The sequence below is a fragment of the Mirounga leonina genome, unplaced genomic scaffold, assembly GCF_011800145.1.
Source record: "Mirounga leonina isolate KUSES-001 unplaced genomic scaffold, KU_Mleo_1.0 Mir_91, whole genome shotgun sequence".
In the NCBI taxonomy this organism is placed as follows: Eukaryota; Metazoa; Chordata; class Mammalia; order Carnivora; family Phocidae; genus Mirounga; species Mirounga leonina.
Window position 1 is genome coordinate 19,068,074 of NW_023270839.1, and position 18,281 is coordinate 19,086,354.

The 18,281-nt window shown below is 55.6% G+C and overlaps 1 protein-coding gene across 1 annotated transcript; it reads right to left on the bottom strand.

Moving 5' to 3' along the window:
- Positions 1-643: 643 nt before the first annotated feature.
- On the bottom strand, positions 644-17,422 carry PLA2G4F (phospholipase A2 group IVF). The gene is made up of 20 exons (XM_034994178.1): positions 17,236-17,422; positions 16,157-16,229; positions 15,419-15,555; positions 15,196-15,324; positions 14,728-14,768; positions 14,423-14,465; positions 13,900-13,966; positions 11,831-12,000; positions 11,585-11,698; positions 11,318-11,355; positions 10,952-11,087; positions 9,165-9,301; positions 8,665-8,887; positions 7,444-7,558; positions 7,081-7,218; positions 6,875-6,982; positions 5,549-5,743; positions 5,118-5,284; positions 4,105-4,291; positions 644-3,810 (listed from the first exon to the last, which is right to left on the bottom strand). The coding sequence occupies exons 1-20, from the start codon at positions 17,344-17,346 to the stop codon at positions 3,557-3,559; spliced, it is 2,583 nt and encodes an 860-aa protein (XP_034850069.1). The 5' UTR covers positions 17,347-17,422; the 3' UTR covers positions 644-3,556.
- Between the last annotated feature and the right edge of the window lie 859 nt (positions 17,423-18,281).

Genomic DNA, 18,281 nt, shown 5'->3' on the forward strand with positions numbered 1-18,281 from the left:
CAGAGCCCAACGTAGGGCTTGATCCCACAACCCCAAGATCATGACCTAAGCCAAAACCAAGAGTCAGACGCTCAACCAACTGAGCCATCCAGGCGCCCCATAAAATAAAAGTTTTAAAATATATATGGGCTCCTACTTGCTTAATATTTCCTGTGCCTCACGTGGCCTAATAGAAAAAATTAATTCCCAACCCTGAACTCTGGTGACCAACCTCCCTGACTGGCAGGACAGCCCCAGTGTAGACCCCTCTCTCCTGCATGGGGAAGAGTCCTGGACTCCCTACCCTGTTCTGTGTTCCTGTGGATTTTCAACCGCTATAGAGTGGGGACTGGGGGGGAAATGGAGGCATGCAGAGTAATGCAGGTAATCCTCCTTTCCTCCTCTCCAAGAATGACTCCATCTGAAGTGAGGGAGCTTTCATGTAAACTCTGAGCAAAAGAATGGAGTAGCAGTGAGGCAATTAGCTGCAGGGACTGAACTCTGGAGAGGGTGGGAGGGCACCTATGCCAACCCACCCCCTGCCAACACCAGAGGCCCCCTCCCGGTGCTGTGCCAGCCAATGAAAGAAGAAAACGCTTCTTTTTCTTCTGTCTCTCCTTTCCTTCCTTCTTCCTTCCTTTCTTCCTTTCCCTCCTTCCACCCCCACATCTGCCCTGCACCTCTTTCTTTTTTCTTCAGGAGACTCTTGTGAATGCCCAGAGATATATCTGAAGAAGCCAGGAGGCCTAGTATTTGAACCAGTGTCTGTTCTCACACACCTTGGGCTAAGACTGTGGGCCCAGGGCTGCCATGTGGTACAAGCCCACTGGGCAAGTTCATATCGTCACTTCATATGAATGGCACCTCCTGGGATTGTGTAGTATACAACGTGTGCAGCCATGCACGGCAGCCTTGGTGGCCACCCTTTTCTTCCTTTGCCTGATGAGGGGATCTGACAAGAAGGAATGACATCCTTGCTCCGGTGTTTCTGCCCAGCCTCAGAGTGAATCAAGCTCTGTTCCTGGGGCCAAATCCCTCCAACCTGGTCACTCTCGGGACCTTGAAACATGTTTCTGGCCATCTTGCGCCTGGGTTGGAAACGGGGCAGAAATGCAGTAGAAATAGCCTTAGATCCCTCCTCACCAAGGAGCAGGAGCCAAACTGGCCAGGTCATCCTTGACCCCCAACTCCTCCCTCTAGTTGGCTCCCAGATTCAATCCTGGTGATGGTTCCCCATTCCCTGGCTGAGCTCACCCCTGCACCTGCTGACCAGTTTCTTGGCTAGGGAGACCAGCCTCCCCTTTCTAGCTCTCCCACCCTTATCTCATTACATCTTCCCGAACCTAATCTGAGCCAAGGTGGCATTTCCTACACTTCTGTGTGAATCAAGGTACCTCCCAACTCTGTACAAGCCCATGTGCCTGCTTTAAACCTCCCTGGAGAGCAAACACCAGCCCCTGCACCCCGGGGTGGTGATCACAGAGTGAAACAGAGCTCTTGTTGTAGGCAGTTTTGCATATATGTGTGCATTTTTCTTGGGAGAGTGTCCATGGCTTTCATCAGCTTTTCAAAAAGGTCCACTTGGGTTAAGAACCACTGGAGGACAGCGGTGTACATCTTTACGTGGTTGGGGGTTAATGATCCGTCTCTTTAGAATGTAGGATCCCATTCATTTATTTGTCAAATATTTTTGGAGCATCTACTATCTGCTAGGCACGGCTCTAAACACTGAAGATATAGCAGCAAACAAAACAGACAGAAATCTCTACCCTCCAGGAGCCAGAGACAGACTGGGGCTATCTGAGGCATTAAAGACAGACTGACTGAAGATTCTAAGCAAAGATTCCTCCACGAAGATCTAAGAACTCTACAAAGTTCTAAATTATGAACTCTATGGGGGTCTTAATAAGTTACTGATGATGTCATCACAGCAGGGGTGATGACAGTGGCCATAGCGGGAGCTCAGGGGCCAGCCTGGGGCTACCCCAAAGGAAACTTCTCATTGCTGAGCCAAGACAGGGCTGGTGGTCTATGACGGGCAGCAATGGTGAGGAGAGAACCAAACTGGCCCCCCTCCCCATGCCAGCCCAAAGCACTGGGCCTTCTGAGGCCTGGCTCCTTCAGCCCTCCTGCTCATGTCCAGCTGGAGGCCTGGGGGTCCCAGGTCAGGCCAGGCTGGGGGCACAGGCTGGGATCTAACGACCTACCTCACAGCTGGGAGCCAGAATGAGGGTTTTCTTCCCAGAGTCAGGACGGGTGAGGCTTCCTCTAATAGGTGTCCCTGACTGAAAGAGCAATTGTGACTTTGGTCTAGAGAGGATGGAAGGGGAAGGCTGCAGCCCAAGAGAGCACTCTGGAGGAGAGGGCAGTAGAAGCAAGGGTTCAAGAGAGTATGGCATCCGGGCCACTGAAGGGCCCCAGGCAGCTCCACGCTGGGCGGGATGGAGGTAGGGAGAAGAAGCCTGCAGAATGCTTATGGCCTGAGGGCCCCCAGATCACACCTAGTCAGAGTGGATCTCCTCTCTACAGACGTAAAATCTGGCCATGCTAGAGATGCTCCTGCTATTCAGAGGATCCCATGTGGGTCAGGAGAGATGAAAGACAGGGGGAGAGAGGGGCAGATTGCCCAGATCATAGCATGTGTCTGTGAAAGGGGCAGGAACCCAGGCCTCTGAGTTCCCAGCCAGGCGCCCTCTACCACTCCCCATCCCTGGCCAACAGACAGGTGCTTGCCCGCCCCACCCTCACTAGGAACATGCACACATTTGCAGGCACACACTTCCTGTGCTCCCCGATAAACAAACGCACCCTCTAGACACACCCATTGAGCTTCCGGGAATGCCGAGCCTATTTGCAGGAGGTAGCAGCACATGAGGAGAGCGCGTGGCCCGGGTTTAAAGAGCGAAGCATCAGTAATTAACAGGGAGACATGAGCACACCCATCAGTGGGAGCCTCACCAGGATGAAGGGGTACCATCCCACAGCCTTCAGGAGGCTAAGCAGAGGATGGTGAGCAGTGAGGGGCACAGGGGAGGCCAGGGGCAAAGGAGAGTCAGCAGGCTGAAGGATGGAATTAGTAATCCAAACTGGCAGCCCAGGAGGCCCCCCTTTATTCATGATAGCACTGAGCACTGCATCCAGGAGCCTGGCCATTTGCAAAAGTGTAGATTAGATGGAGGAATCTTTGCTTTTGGCCTCAGCTTAAGGAGAGAAACCTGTGCCTCAGCTCTCACAGCTCCCAGTCTGGTGAGGGTCTGAAGACCTGGGCCCTCTAAGGTCCTTCTGGGTTTGGGGCAGGCCCTGGGGCTAGACTGTTGCCTGATCCCCTCTACACTCCAATGTAAAATGAGCATCGCTCACCTCTGCCCCCCTTCCCCAAGAGCCCCAGAGAGACATACTGCCCCATCATATCCCAGAAACACCTATGAGAAGGGCCCAGCCCCAAAGCCCAGCTGCCATTCTGCAGGAGCTTTCTGGGCCTGGAGGACTTAAGCAGGTCCCTGTAACATGGGAAGCAGGAGCCCCTCAGCATCTACCACTCCTCCTCCCTCAAGCCCCGGTCTGGAGCCCACGGTGGCTACTCTCCCTCACGGTCCTCCCCTCCAGCCTGGTCAGCTCCAGCCCTGTCCCCAGCCTGCCGCTGCTCCAGAGCCAGCCGTAGGGCGTGTCTCACGGTCTCCGCGTTGTTCAGAACATTGTATCGACTCAGAGCCACCAGCCGCTCAAACTCCTCAGGCTCATAGGTGAAGTTCATCATGCCATAGGGAGTGTCTGACCCGTTGACGACGAAGTCCCCGAAGGCCTTCTCCTCAGCTGTTTGTCGCTCCACACCTGTGGGTGGGAAGTGGAAAGAAGGCCCAGCTGGGGGCATTCCGAGGCTAGGAGCTGCCAGGCCAGAAGGCGCCCCCTCCGCCCCATTGCCCTAGGATATCTGGCTGGACCCACATTTCCTCTCTCTCGACCATCAGGATGAGCTGGGCCAGTGTGAACACTGAGGCCCCGGAAGCAGAGGGCAGCAGTGGCCAGCTCGGGCCCTCCGGGAGGCACGCTTCAGTACGCGGTCCCGGGAGTCCACTCTCGGCACAGCACCCCACCACCAGTCCCCAGCCCAGGGCCTCCCCTCACCTGGGGCCAGGTGTGTGCGGAAGGTACGGTTGACAAGGGGGAAGTGTAGCACGATGGGTGAGCGGGCGTCCTCAGTCTTGGCGAACACGTAGCACTCGCGGGGCTCCTCCAAGTCCTCAGGGAGCACCTCAATCCTTGGGAAGGGGATGCCTCGGTCCAGGCAGTACTTCTCTGTCATCTGTAGGACCTGGGCGGGGAGGCCAGCTTCTGACCCTGCCTCCTACCACCTGCGCTCACACAGCCCCGTGCCCCGCGCCCCGCCGCCCCACTAGCTGAGTGACTACAGGCAGGTGACATCGCCTTTCTGAGCCTGTTTCTTTACTTACAAAATAAAAACGGGAAAAATTCTAGTGGGGTGGTTGTGTAGATTAACAACAATCACCAGCGTTCTCACGGTCATTCCTCCCATAACCACCCCCTGCTTCCCTTCTCCTTCCTCCCTCTTAGGGGCTGATTTCAATGTCACCAGGTGGAGACAGCATGATTACAGAAGGTCAAATGGGAAGAGGCTTTATCCGTCATCTAATCCGAGGCTCTCCTTAGACCCAGGAGGATAAGGAGGAGGAGGAAGCCAGCAGCTCGACCAGAACCCTCATCCAGATGGTGGAACCTGTCCACTACCCCGCAGGGCTTGAGGGAGCTGCCACTGGAGATGCCCCAGGGGGAGCTGATGGTTCTGTTGTTACCCCAGTACCTAAGGGACAGCAGACCCAGACACAGGTGCAGACAGGAGCCAAGAAGGCTTTCAGAAACAGGCAGGGGCCAGAACAGGAGCCTTCTCTTCACCAGGATGGAAGACTCCTGAGGATTATCTTTGGCCTCTTCTCCCGACTCCCGCTTCAACCCATAGCCTCAGCAATCCCCCTCCTCCAGCTGGGGAGACCAGTGCCACTAAAAGTCTTCACGAGGTACCCTCCTGCACATTAGAACGCAGGTCCTGCATGAAGGGCAATCTCCAAATGCCCAGCCAGGCTGCCTCAACAACCTCAATTCCTCCCCACCACACACCTTACCTCAAAAGGGGCCTCCAGGGAGTAGTCAAAGGACAAAATGAGGTCCACCGCTCTCTGGGGCAGCAGGTTCAGTGGGAATGGAGAGTTGATGGCAAAGCCCCCATCTACCAGGCACAGGCAGTCCCGCATGGGAGTGAGCTGGTTGGGGAAGGCATCAGGGTGCGTAGCTGCAACAGGGACAGATGCTTGCTCTTCTCTTTGCATTGGGAACGCCCCTCTCTGTAGAGATCTCTCCTCCCCTGCTTCTGATGGCAACAGAGTCTCCACCCCAGCCCCTGGCCCTGCCTCCTAGCAGACATCCCAGTCCTTTGCCCTCAGCGCCCCCAGGGCAGCAGGAGTCCACAATCCAGCCCCCAGGGGAAAAGGCAGCGCAGGCCCCAGTGAGCCAGAGGTGCAGGCAGCAGGGGATCCCCACCCAGAGCAGCACCCACCTTTCCAGGCCATGAACTCCTGGCCAGCTACGTAGTCTTTGTGTAGGCAGAGGCCCCTGGTGAAATTAAAGTTCTCCGCGGAGGTAAAGCGGGAGGTGAATATGTCCAGCACAGCCTGGGAGAAGGGGCCCTGGGGGGTGAAGAGCCTGGTCTGCAGACGTGTGGGGCCATGCAGCTGGAGCTTCTGGCTGTCATCTAGATTGGGGTGGGAGGGTGAAAAGTAGAAGTGGGGCCCTCCTTTGTCCAGTGGCCCTTATGGCTCAGGGGAACCCCTTTATCTCCTCCCCACATTCGTCCCTCCTTTCCCCCCAGCTCCCAAGCCTCAGACTGCTGCTTCCCAGAACCTCTTTTAAATGACATTTTGTTTCAGGTTGCCTATATTTTGAAAGTTGCCTATGGCTTTGTATTTATTAAGTGCTCATTTATTTCCCCCTTTTGAAAATAAAGTTGTATATACAAAATTTCGTCCAGTAAACACCCACTGAGGAGTACTGCGTGCTGGGCACTGTGCCAGGCACAAGGGATGTGAAGGTGAATAGGGCCTGGCCCTGGGAGAGTCACATAAAGAGATCATAAATCATAACAATGCCTCGAGGTAAGGACAGTGATGGAGGGTTTGCACAGCGCTGCGGGACTTTGGTGGTAAGACCCTCTATCAGCCTGGAGGGATGGAGTAGAACAGAGAAGCCCCATGACAAAATGATGTCTGACCTGAATCTTAAGAAATGAGCAGATGTTATCCAGGGAAGAAAAGTGGAAAAGGTATTCTGTGCATCAGGGAGCTCATGGGCCACTTATTAAAGAGCAGCCCCGAGGGGTATGGACAGACAGCCACCAGATGCACAGTGGTCCTGGGCTGAGTCGACATACTTGAACCCGAGCAGAGACTTCAAAGCTGTGGCCTTATCACAGAGCACTCACAACTCCCACTGGCTTTTTTTTTCAATATATTTTTTTAAAGATTGTTTTTATTTATTTGACAGAGAGAGAGCGAGAGAGGGAACACAAGCAGGGGGAGTGGGAGAGGGAGAAGCAGGCTTCCCGCGGACCAGGACCCTGGGATCATGACCCAAGCCTAAGGCAGACGCTTAACGACTGGGCACCCAGGCGCCCCTCCCACTGGCTGTTCTGACACGGCCTCCCCCGGCCCCCCAGGCACACTGTGTCCACAGGCCTCTGGAGACCCTAAGCTAGAAGTCATTTCCTCAGGACTTCCCTGAACCCAGCGGGACAGCCAAGGTCTGCACCATCCCTTCCCTCGTCCTTCATGCCTCAGCCAGGGCCCTGAAGAGAGGGCTGTGGGGAGGTCAGGGTGTCTACCCTCACCTGTGATGTTTACTTTCCCTCTGTGCCCGTCCAAGAAGCTGAGGCCCGAGCCCGCAGTCTTCAGGAAGATCTCCTCCACGCTGGCTGCAAAGGCACTGCCCCACATACCTACGGGGAAAGGCAATGCCCTGGGCTCTCACAACTGCCCCCATCTCAGGGCCCGGCCCCACCCCTGCCGCATCCCCAGCCCTCCAGCCCAGACTCACCCTGCAGGTAGCAGATCCGGGGCTCGGGCCAGGGCTGCAGCAGATGCCCCATGAAGAACTCAGAGCCAAAGAGCTCAGTGGGGACGTAAGCCCCATACTTGGGGAAGCCGACCTCGTGGGGGGTGAACTCGCACCACTCTGGGGGCCCAGAGTGAAGGGAATGTTACCCAGGGCCTTTCACCAGGACCCCAGGGTTTCCCCTCACACTCGAGTGCCTGAGCAGGAATCAGACTTGCCACGAGCAGGAGGCAGCAAGCCCACTGTGCGCCAAGGCTCCCGTCTGTTCGCTGCCAGCACTGGCCTCTCACACCCTCCTACCGACCACCGCCTCCACCTGCTTCCCGGGTCCCCACAGCCAGGCACCTGCGAAGTCTTCCCCGCTGATGTGGGTGAGGACATTGATGCTGGCGTAGATAGGGTAAGGGTTCTGGCCCTGGCTGACGGCCTCCTGCTGGTCAGACAGCCTGGCGGGGTTTTCCTGGCAGGCAGGAAGGGAGGCACTTGGCTTTTGGGGACCTCCCTTCGCCCACCCCCAGGGCGTGAGGCCCGATACCCTTCAGGGGATGGCTTGCCCACCAGAGACTGGGGCTGCCAAGGCCGGTGCTCTAGAAATAGCTCTCTAAGGGCCAGGCTTTCGGCTGCAGCCCAGGTAAGGCCACGGTGAGTTTTGTGCAATTCCAGGGGCATTGGGAACACTCTCCCCACTTCTTTCCTGTTTAAGAAAACATATTAGAGCCCAAGGGAGTCAGTGACCTTTTTTAAAGGAAAAACTGAAAAAAAAAAAAAAAAATCCAGTTTACGTTCTTCAAAAAATAAATCATTCAAAAATATGGATTCTTTTCTTAGACATGAGAAATCACTTGTGATTTACATCCACACCCTGGTGGGCCAGGCCCCCAGGCCTGAGACCCTCACTCAGCTCTGACTCCTCTCATCTCCCAGCTTGTGCAGGGCCTGCAGCCCTAGGAGCAGGGGGCAGCTTGGCCGGTTGGTAGGAGACGCGTTCGGCCGAGGCTGCAAGTTGGAACCCTTGGAACACTTTCAAAACACACGAGTGTTAGCGCTCGAACCCAGACCAATCCCAATCAGTATCTCCAGAAGTGGGGCCCAGGCCTGGGTGTTTCTGAAAGGCAGTGCAGGTGATTCTTTTTTTTTTTTTTTAACGATTTTATTTATTTATTTGACAGAGACACAGCGAGAGAGGGAACACAAGCAGGGGAGTGGGAGAGGGAGAAGCAGGCCTCCCTCTGAGCAGGGAGTCCGATGAGGGGCTTGATCCCAAGACCCCGGGATCATGACCTGAGCCGAAGGCAGCCGTTTAACGACTGAGCCACCCAGGCTCCCTGGTGCAGGTGATTCTAATATGCAGACCGACCCGAGAACTGCAGACCCGCCTCTCCCTTCAGGGGTTAGGGCCCAGGAAAGAGGGAGCGAGGTCAGCCCACTCTTGTCCTCAGAGAGCTCAGACCTAAGGGATAGCTTTGCAAATATTCCATCTTAGCCTAGCCAGGAAGGCAGAAGCATGTGCTGGTGAGTCAAGGGTGGAAAGGAGCCAGGTTTGTTTATTATGTGTTCTTCTCTTACCTCCTGGTAGAGGAAATACTCAATGAGGAGACCCCAGAGGTCGATGAGGGAAACACTGCGGCCACTGCCTTCCAGGCTCCCCAGTTCCTGGGCGTAGTACTGTAGGCGCTCCAGGGACATGGCCCCCATCTTACTGCTGCAGACCCGAGCCTGGGCATGTTCAATGGGGCCCTGCAAGGCCACCTGGGACCAGGCTGGGTCTCGGTAGAGGGTGGAGATGCACCTAGGCATAGAGAGCACTGGGGCAGTGGCGCAAGGAGCACAGCAAGGGGAGAGAGGGATGCGAGTGTCTGCGCGTGCCCCACCTCTCCATCCCTTGTACCCACTGCCCTGCCCCACCCACTCAAGGAGGGCTGGGAACGCGGTGCCTTCCTGCCCCTCCGAACCCCCTTGGAGGCAGGATCCCCAGCACCCTCTCAGGGAATCCACCAGACCACCGGTCACACTCCTGCCCCTTCAGGGCTCTCCTTTACTCTGCCCCCTGCCCGCACCTCACGTACCAGGTAGACCCAGAGACCCCACTCAGGTAGGTCACGGTGTCCAGGAGGCCGAGTTCCTGCAGCCCTGCCAGGCTGCCGTACAGGGAAGACATTGCTCGGGTCCCACCTCCCGAACCCAGCACAGCCACCACAGGCACCTGAGCGCAACGATATCACAACAACACTGACCACCACTGTCATTTAGGTACTATTGCTTACAGTGTCAGACCCTGGTCTAAGAGCCTTATACGTCTATCTCATTGAATCCTCACAGCAACCCATGGGATCCCCATTTTACAGAGTAGGAAACTGAGGCACAGGAAGGTTGGATAATGTGCCCACAGTCTTACAGGTGGTAAGTGATGGGCTGTGAAACCAAAGCGGTATGACTTTGGAGATGGCTCTTAATCATCGCACCGGGAAAGAGAGTAACTGGTAGGTAGACTGGATTTCACCCAAATCCGTTAGAGCAGGGTTTCTCAGTCTTGGCAGTAATGATCATTTGGGACTGGGCAATTCTTTGTCACGAGGGGCTGTCCTGTATGTTGTAGGATGCTTAGCAGCATTCCCGGCCTTTACCCACTAGATTCTCGTAGCATCCCTCTCCCCTGCCCTAGTGTTGGCCATAAAGCATGTCTCTAGACAGTGACAAGCGTCCAGTCAAGAAGCACTGGGCTAAAGTGGCAAAGACCGCCAAGCAGCCTGGACCTGCCCCAGACATGAGAGGCACCCAGATGTCTCTTCAGGATCAGAGGTGCCTGGTGGGATCCGACTAGAAGCTTTTTGGCTGCTCAGCTTTTCCATGAGGCTTTGGCTCATTCTGCCCCCAGACTTTTGGTTCCCTTCCCTGCCCTCCTTTCTTCTGTCTTGAAAGAAATGCTCCCTAGCCAGCACTCAGCAAGGGCACTGTCCCTCCGGAGGGCTGGAGGACACAGAGCTCCCCAAAAGCCAGGTCTGTGCCTTCTCTGTCCTCACCCTACAGAGTGGAGAGCTGGCACAGGGCAGGCAAGACCAAAGGAACGGTCTGGGCTTGCTCACCTTGTCAGTGCCGGGAACTGGCTCCAACTCCCGAGCACACTTGCAGCGAGGAGGAAGCCACCAACTTGTTCCTGATTTACCATAGCTCTCTCCCTTGGTACCGCCTTCCCGCCTGCCTCCCGGCCACAGGCTCCCATGGACCCTCCACTTCCAAACCCCTTTGTCCACGGTTATGGACCGAATTGTGCCCCGCCCCTGTAAATGCCTATGTCGAAGCCCCAGTGTGACTACATTTGTAGAAAGGGCCTATAAGGCCATTATATAGGTTATGTAAGGTCACAACAGTGGGACTTTTATCTAATGGTACTGGAGTCCTTGTAAGAAGAGGAAGAGAGAAATTGCCCTTTACCCTCTGTACCTGCTCAGAGGAAGGGCTATGTGAGGACACAGCAAGAAGGTGGCTGTCTGCACATCAGGAAGAGAAGCCTCACCAGAAACCAACCCTGATGGCATCTTAATCTTGAACTTTCAGCCTCCAGGGGAGAAAATAAATGTTTGTTGTCTAAGCCGCCCAGTCTGTGGTGTTCTGTTACGGCAGCCCGAGGGGACTAATACACCTCGCTTGGCCAGGGCTGCTCGTCCCTCATTACACACAGGGTCCTGATTCTCCTAATTTTGCCTACGGCTCAGGCTACCAAGCCTGCCCCTTCCTCCTCTGTTCCCTGCCCTTCCTCAAGGCTTCCTGTCGCCTCTTGGCCACACGGTCCTCTCAAGGGGAGAGGGTGGATGTGACCCTGGTGACCCTGGGGGCCACCTCCTCCATTTCATACCTGGCTACTGTCAGGAGCCTGGCTCAATCCCAGCACCCGCTGTAGGGCCTTGGACACGATCTGCTTCCTCTTGTCCAGAAACTCCTGTTCCCCGTCACACAGGCCAAAGCCAAGGCGCAGGTCAAGGTCTCCAGAGCTGCCTCAGATGGGGGTGGGGGTGGGGTACTGGGCAACCGTTCACTGGTGGAGAGCCTCGGACCCAGCCCATTTTTCACAGTAGCAGACCCACATCCCGTGGAACCCCTTAGAAAGACCTCACCGGAACCAGACATGCCCTCTACCACCCAGGCTGAGTCGAGGCAGCAGAAGAACCCCTACCTTCCAGCCTAGCCCAAGAGCCTTCCTCCTGAAGTCAGCCTTCCTCACCTCATTTCTGCCTTCATACTCAGAACCACCTCCTGGTCCTGAAAGAGACAAGAGCCCCATCCCTGAGTGTCCTGAGTGGGATTCTCCCACCTGCAGCCCCTGTTGCTCTGGTGGCTCTGGCCCCGATGTGAGCATCATGACTGAAGTCCAGGCTGGCCTGATCTTGACCCCCTTCCTCTCAGGCCCCTTGACCTTCCTCGCAGGCCCCTCCCCAGCCCCCTTTTGAGAGCAGGCAGGGGTCCCTCAGGCACCCAGAGAGAGCCTTACCTCCCCCAGGTCCACAAAATGCCTTTCCTCCTGGCCTAAGGCCAAAGAAGAGAGCAGGATGCCCCCGTCACCCAGCTTGCTGGTCTGGGTCTCTAGCTCAGCACCTGGGTCACCCTGCAGAGAAGAAAACACCCTTCATGACCCTTCATGGTGAAGGAAAACGTGCCTCCATGGTGGCCCTGGGACGCCCCTCTCGGCTGGACTGATTCTCTCATCCATGCCTTCCCAGACTATGGGCTCACTCACCTGCAGGACTGTGAGCTTCTCCCCCAGGTCCACATCCAGCCTGGAGCTGATCACTGGATTCACGTGAAAGGTGAAGGTGGCTGGCAGGCCTCCCTCTTTGGGGGGTTGCAGGGGCAAGAACTGTGGCTTCTCGTAGGCCCCAGGCACTGTCAGCTGAATCTGCCTAGAGCCTGGGAAAGAGGGCCCAGGTGAGGACCTAGGTGAGGGGGTGAGAATGGGGGGGATGGGTGGCACATGATGGTAGCACCCTGAACAGCAACTCCCCTTTCTTTCCCCTTAGAAATGCCAACTCATCGCTCTGCTCACTCTCTGGCTCTGTGCCCCATAGCAAAGACACCATGAAGGACCTTGGGGTCCTTTAACCTGCCCTGGTCAGAACTGGGACCCTGGGGGGGAGTGGGAACCACACAGTGCCTAGGGAAGGGGGAAGGGCAGGGAGGGAGAGGGCTCCTTGCCCAGACTTTATGGGGCTGATGATTTTGAGATTATTATATTAAGTATATAAAATATAATTCTATAATAATTATAATGTTATAATTATCACACATTATTATATTAATTAGCAGTCTTCAACTGATAGTTGCCCCATCTCTTGCCTCCGCTCAAGCTCTGGGTTCACCACTTTGGGGAAGGTTTGTAGCCAGGGAGAAAACAAATAGGCAGCAAGTTGTCCTGTCCTTTATTTCCAAAGTGTACGACCTTGCAAGAAGAGAGGGTGTGCAGAGGAGGTGAGAGGAAGAAGTGGGTGGGTAGAGACTTGGAGAAGCAGGGAGAACCAGCCCAGGCTGGAAGGAGGCGAAGAGGGAGGCCTGTGGGCTCACCCTGTTCCAAGTAGCTTTCTGGGGAGGAGGCAAAACCCCCAAGAGAAATGTGCATGACACTCAGACAGAGGGGACTCCAGACCTTAAACATGACTTGGGAGCAACAGATACCCAGAGAGTCCAGGATGACAGATGCTTCGGGAACAGAGGTCCACATGGAATCTCTCCCCCAACACACCCTCTTTGGCACTAAATGAGACCTGGAGACGTGACATGACCCCAGATGGGTAGGGATTAGAGAAAATAAGGAAACAGTGGTTTATGGCTGGAGATTGCTATGTGCTATTCCGAGGCAGAGACAATAGGATCTGTGATGGAGAGAGCAGACAGGCCCCCAAGTGCCACCGACCTGGGTCTGGTCCTGGCTCTCCCACTTTCAGGCTGTGGGACCTCAAGTGAGTTTCTTGTTTGAGCCACGGTTTCGTAAGTTAAGAGGATAATAGTTGTACTTTACGGGGTTGTTATGAGAATTAAAGATAAAAGATGTGAAATGCTGAGCACAGTGCCTGGCTCACAGTGAGTGCCGGAACGTTCCGTGGACTCATCCTGTGGGCTCAGACTCTCAGCGTCAGAGGGGACCTGAGCTGTCCCACAGCTTCTGCTCTGCTCCAGCATCTGGAACCCCCATCCCCATCCTGAGTGGCTGCCCCCTACGGCACACTTCATCAGTGGCCCTAGTCCTTCGCTCCTGGAATTCCCATACTTTGCCGTGTGACTTCAGTTCCTCCCGCTGAGAGGCCAGCTGGATTGCCGGCCCTCCAACTTTAGGGTCAGCCTTGGGATGTGTCTTGGCTAGCAAAATGTCAGTTAGTGGCTGTGATGTGACCAAAGGCTTGAAAACCACCTGCTCATTTTGGCTCGCTCTTCAGACCACGACTGGCCCGCGGGCCACAGAGGTGGATGAGGGACCTATGGCACAAAGCCAGGTCCCTCCTGCCAAGCCCAGCCTAGATCAGCCAAGCATCAGCTGACCATCCGACACGTGAACTAAATAAATGCTCCCTGTTGTCTGCCCCTGAGACTCAGGGTTGCTTTTTGCAGAGCAGTGTTTGGACTGATAAAACTCTATGCTTGAACACTTCCAGGGACAGGAAATGCACTACCTTCAGAGGCAATCCATTCCATCCTTGGTCCGCTTTGAGTGGTGAAACATTTAAGAACTGCCTGCCTTGGACCCACCTTCTAGAAATCAGCAACCCCCAACCCCCAGGAGAGAAGGCAAGACCCAAGGCCATGGGCCAGACTCACCATACTCTCGATGTGGGGCTGTGCCATCTTCCCCGAGGGTGCCCTGGATTCTCAGACAGGGGTGAGCCTGAGGAAAGCAGAGGCCGCTGGGAGCCAACAGTTCACGGGGCCCTCCCTGCACAGGGCCCAGACCAGGGCAGAAGGAGGGGTATCTGGGGTGGGGCCCACATAGCAACTTTGCCAGGGCCTGTGCCTTGTGGGTAGGAGTCTTCTTTAGCAGCACCCCTCCCAGGACTCAGAAGAAGTGGCCCTGGTGGGAAAGGGGAAGGAGGAGAGGGTCTCTGATAACCATGTCTTCAGCAGTCCCAGCAGCCAAGGGCCCCAGTGCACAGGGGAGGAAGGAGGGCTTCTGAGCTGGCCACTCTGACTTGAAGAAGCTTCTTGCCCTGACCCCTGGAGATGGCTCCCTAGCACATTTCCCCTCTCAGGAGGGTTCGAGTGTCCTTCAGAGGCAAGGGGGCATGGTAGGCTCAATCATGGACTCCCAGTCCTGGACAGCCCCAAGCTTGCCTTCCCTACTCACCACCAGGACCCCATTGGTGATGACTTCAGATGCGGGCACCTGGCTGCAAAAGATGATGGGCTCATGGGACATCTGGCTCCCTTCGAGAGAGCTGTTACTCTAATAATGTGACTAAAGCAGCTGGAAGAGCCTGGGGAGCATGGCCAGGTTTGGGTAGGAGTGGGCCTGTCGCCAACACTCAAATGGGTGTCTGGACTAGGACCTTCCCTCTCAGGCCAGGTCAGGGCAGAACCTGGTGACTGACAGCCGGAGCTGTCCATGATTCTTGGCGTAAATGAGAGGGCATGGGCACCACCTGGACTCACCTCTTCTCAAGAACAAATTCCACCTGCAGCTCCTGTAAGTCCTACATGAATGAAGCAAGGAAGAGTTCATTTTCAAAGAGCTCGGAAAGCATCAGAGACCATCCCTGCCCCCTACCCTGCTCAGCTCCAGGGACTAGAAGAGGTGACTGTTGTCGTGGCTTCTCGTGGGCACAAGAGGGGGAGCATCTTCATGAAGAGCTTCATGCATTCAAGACTGTCTGCCAGGCCCTGTTCCTGACACTGAGAGTTTGGTGGTCGCCAAGCCAGACAAAGTGCTCTGCCCTCAAGGAGCTCACATTTTGGTTCCACTCAGGGAAGACATATTTGAGGGGAAACCTTTGTAGGGTCAGTGGTGTAGGATAGAGGAGGGTCTGTCTTGGAGGCCTGGCCTGTGCTGACCTCAGTGCCCTGTGCCAGACTTCTTCTCCTTGAGTTCAGTTCATTGCTGGCACAGGTGGGGTGGCTCACCTGGTGGTTGAGTAGGAAGGTGTGTCTGTAGGGTTGGCCAGGCTTGAGGCTCCTCAGGTCAAACAGTAGCAGGGAGAGCTGGTCACTGTCCAAGATATCCTTATCATAGAGGGTGAGCTCCAGAACATTCTGGGAATGGCAGGTGAGAGATGGGAGCCTGAGGCAGGGCAGGAGGGCAGACAGCCCTCTCCCTCCACTGCCCGGGCCCTTTGCTGGCCCTCACTTTCACAGCACCGTGGACCTGGTAGTGGAAGGTCTCGTTCCACTTGGGGTCACTGCAGTTGGCCACCATCCTTGTCCGGGTGGGGCTGGAGGACGCAGTGGGCAGGCACAGCTGCACGTAGCAATCGGCTTTGGACACTGCAGGTAGGATGGGGGAGGGGTTTTCATCGTCTAGCTCTTATTGTTGGAAAGGTTCCCTGGAGAAGGCTGGGGCAGGAGGGGAAGGAGCTGAGGGAGGGACAAGGAGATGTGGGGAGAGCCAATGTCCTTAACTCCATCTGGACTGGTTACACCTCCCTTTCAACTGAATCCTGTAGTGGCCAGTTGAAAAGACCACATGGCCGCACAGACCGTTGAGTAATCCCCTGAAAGGACTTGATTCGGGCAATGACGTCCCCTTCCATGGTGACCATTGGTGTGGAAAGTGGCTGGAGAACAGATGCTGATTTCTGGCAACAGCGGGCCTCAGCTCAGTCAGGACGGTACTGCCCCACTTGCTAGACTCAAGGAGGAGTCCGAGGTCTGCACAGGCCCCCCCTCCAGCCCCTGCCTGCCTGCCCCGGAGCTCCCTCACTGGGGAGGACTCCCTCCACAGTCAGCACTACCCCTCTGCTCCACACCAAACACACACACACACACACACACACACACACACACAACTTCAAGCCAGTTCCTGCTGAACTCTGGGGAGGCTCCAGGGAAAGGAAGGGGAGAAAGGGTGGAAATGGGGGTCACTCACGCAGATCTGTGCCCTGGATATTTCTGGCCCTCAGCACCTTCACCTGGAGGTCATAGTATGGGTGGGTTTCCTGCTGAAACAATAGGACTCTGGAACTCAGTTCTGGGAAGCTGGGTGGGGGGCCTGATCTGCCCCCTGTGGTGGTGCCCAGCTCAGGCTTCCCTCGTCCCCTCACAGAGCAGCAGCCTGGCCCAGGGTCACTGAAGTTGCTGTGCCTGGGACCTGAGAGGCCTTGGGGCACTGGGACACTCGGAGTTCAGCATGTCGGTGATGAGCCTGGACTTTGGAGTCAAGTCATGCTGGGTTCAAATCTAAGCTCCACCATGGACTAGCTGAATGGCCTTGGGCAAATTACTTGATTTCCTCATGCCTCATTTTCCCCACCTATAAACAGGGGTTTACAATCCCATAGGGTTGTGGTGATTTTTAAATGAGAAGTTCTATAAAGTGGCTGGTATTAGTGCTTCGTATATGTAGCCATTGTTACTAATTACGGATGTGATGCACCACAGATGGGCAGCTCCCCTCACCTCTGTGCTGCTGCTAAGAGCTTGGGAGCCTAAGTGAGAGCTGGAGGAATGCACCCCGGAGATTAAAGATCAGAAGAGAAAGCCGTGACCGACCCCACCCGCCAGCTCACTGACGAAGGCCACACCCCCAGGAGGCTGCAGGTGAAGGGAAACCAGGTGTCACCCAGCTTGTTCTGGTCCGATGAATCCCTAAGGAGACATCCTGGGCCCAAGAGAGGTAACAACAGACTGCACTCTCCTGGGAGTGAGGCCATCCCCTCAAAAGCCCAGCAAGCACCTTCCTCCTTACCCCCTGGGGCACTCTACGGCCAAGCTGGGGCATCCTGGGCAAAGCCAACAGCTGCAAGTATCATGGGGGCGGGGAGGGGGATTATTTCCAAAAGCCAAGGTCTTGGCCAACCTCTTTAATTTAAGCTCCACCAGGTTGGCTAGAGCAAACTGGTCCCAGCCCAGATCAGAACCCAATCCCGGGCTGGCCTGTCTTCACAGGGCCCTGTGCTCCCAAGGCTCCTGCAGTCCACACTTCCCAGGGAAGACCAGGTACTTTACCCGCCAGTGCCTCCACTGAGGTCCCCTCTTCTCTCTCTTATGCAGCAGCACTGCCCCCAGGAGGGGCAGCCCCTTGCCTGCCAGCCACCTTGGCCAGAGTACCCAGTGCATGGCCAGGCAGCACGGTTCTCGGCTGGAAGCCTGCTTTCCAGAGCCACCCTGCTCTCCTCTGGCTCCACTCACTGCTAGCTCAGGTCTGACAGGAAATGTTGAGGGTGGAGCTGGCCACTCCTGAGGACTCAGGGTTGGGTGGCCTGCTGGGGCTGGAGGTGGGGTTTGATGTGCTCCAGGAAGTGACTGGAGTCCAATTCCCTTACGCAGGAGACACTTCAGTCCCTTTCCAAGAGGATGAGGAACTGGTATTCTGGTTCCCAAAACACGGCCCCTGGTTATCATGGGGCTGCTTATGGAAATAGATACCTGAGCCTCATCGCCTAGATGATTTGATTTCGTGGGTGTGGGTAGAACCCAGGTGTTCCTATTTCCAACAAGCCTTCTAGAAAATGCTGACACAGCAGGTGCTGGGGATGGAAGGCAGGAAGTGCTGCACCGGCCTCGTCTCCTCCAGCTAGAAAAAAGTCCTAAAACCGTCTGCCCTTCAAGTCCCACCTTGCCCACAGCTCTTAAGCAGAAACATGGAAATCTCTGGAGCCAAATGTGTTTCCCATCTCTTGTGACATCCCTCATTTATTCATCAAACACTGACAGTCTGCTGTGTACCAGACTTACACTAGGCCTTGCAACCAAAGGTGAGGAGGATCCATCCGTATCCTGAGGAAATTCACGGCATCCTGATGGCTATGTGGCTTTTGCCCGAGGCCCTCTTCCTGGATCGGTGGATATACCTGGATGGTCCAGGTAAACAGGTAGGGATATCATCAGGTGGTATCAGTACCAGTACGGACAGCTAAAAAGCAGGCCTGCCTATCCTTAAGCTCCTGGAGATAAGGCTTTAAAGAGTCCTCTTTTAGGGCGCCTGGGTGGCTCAGTTGGTTAAGCGACTGCCTTCGGCTCAGGTCATGATCCTGGAGTCCCTGGATCGAGTC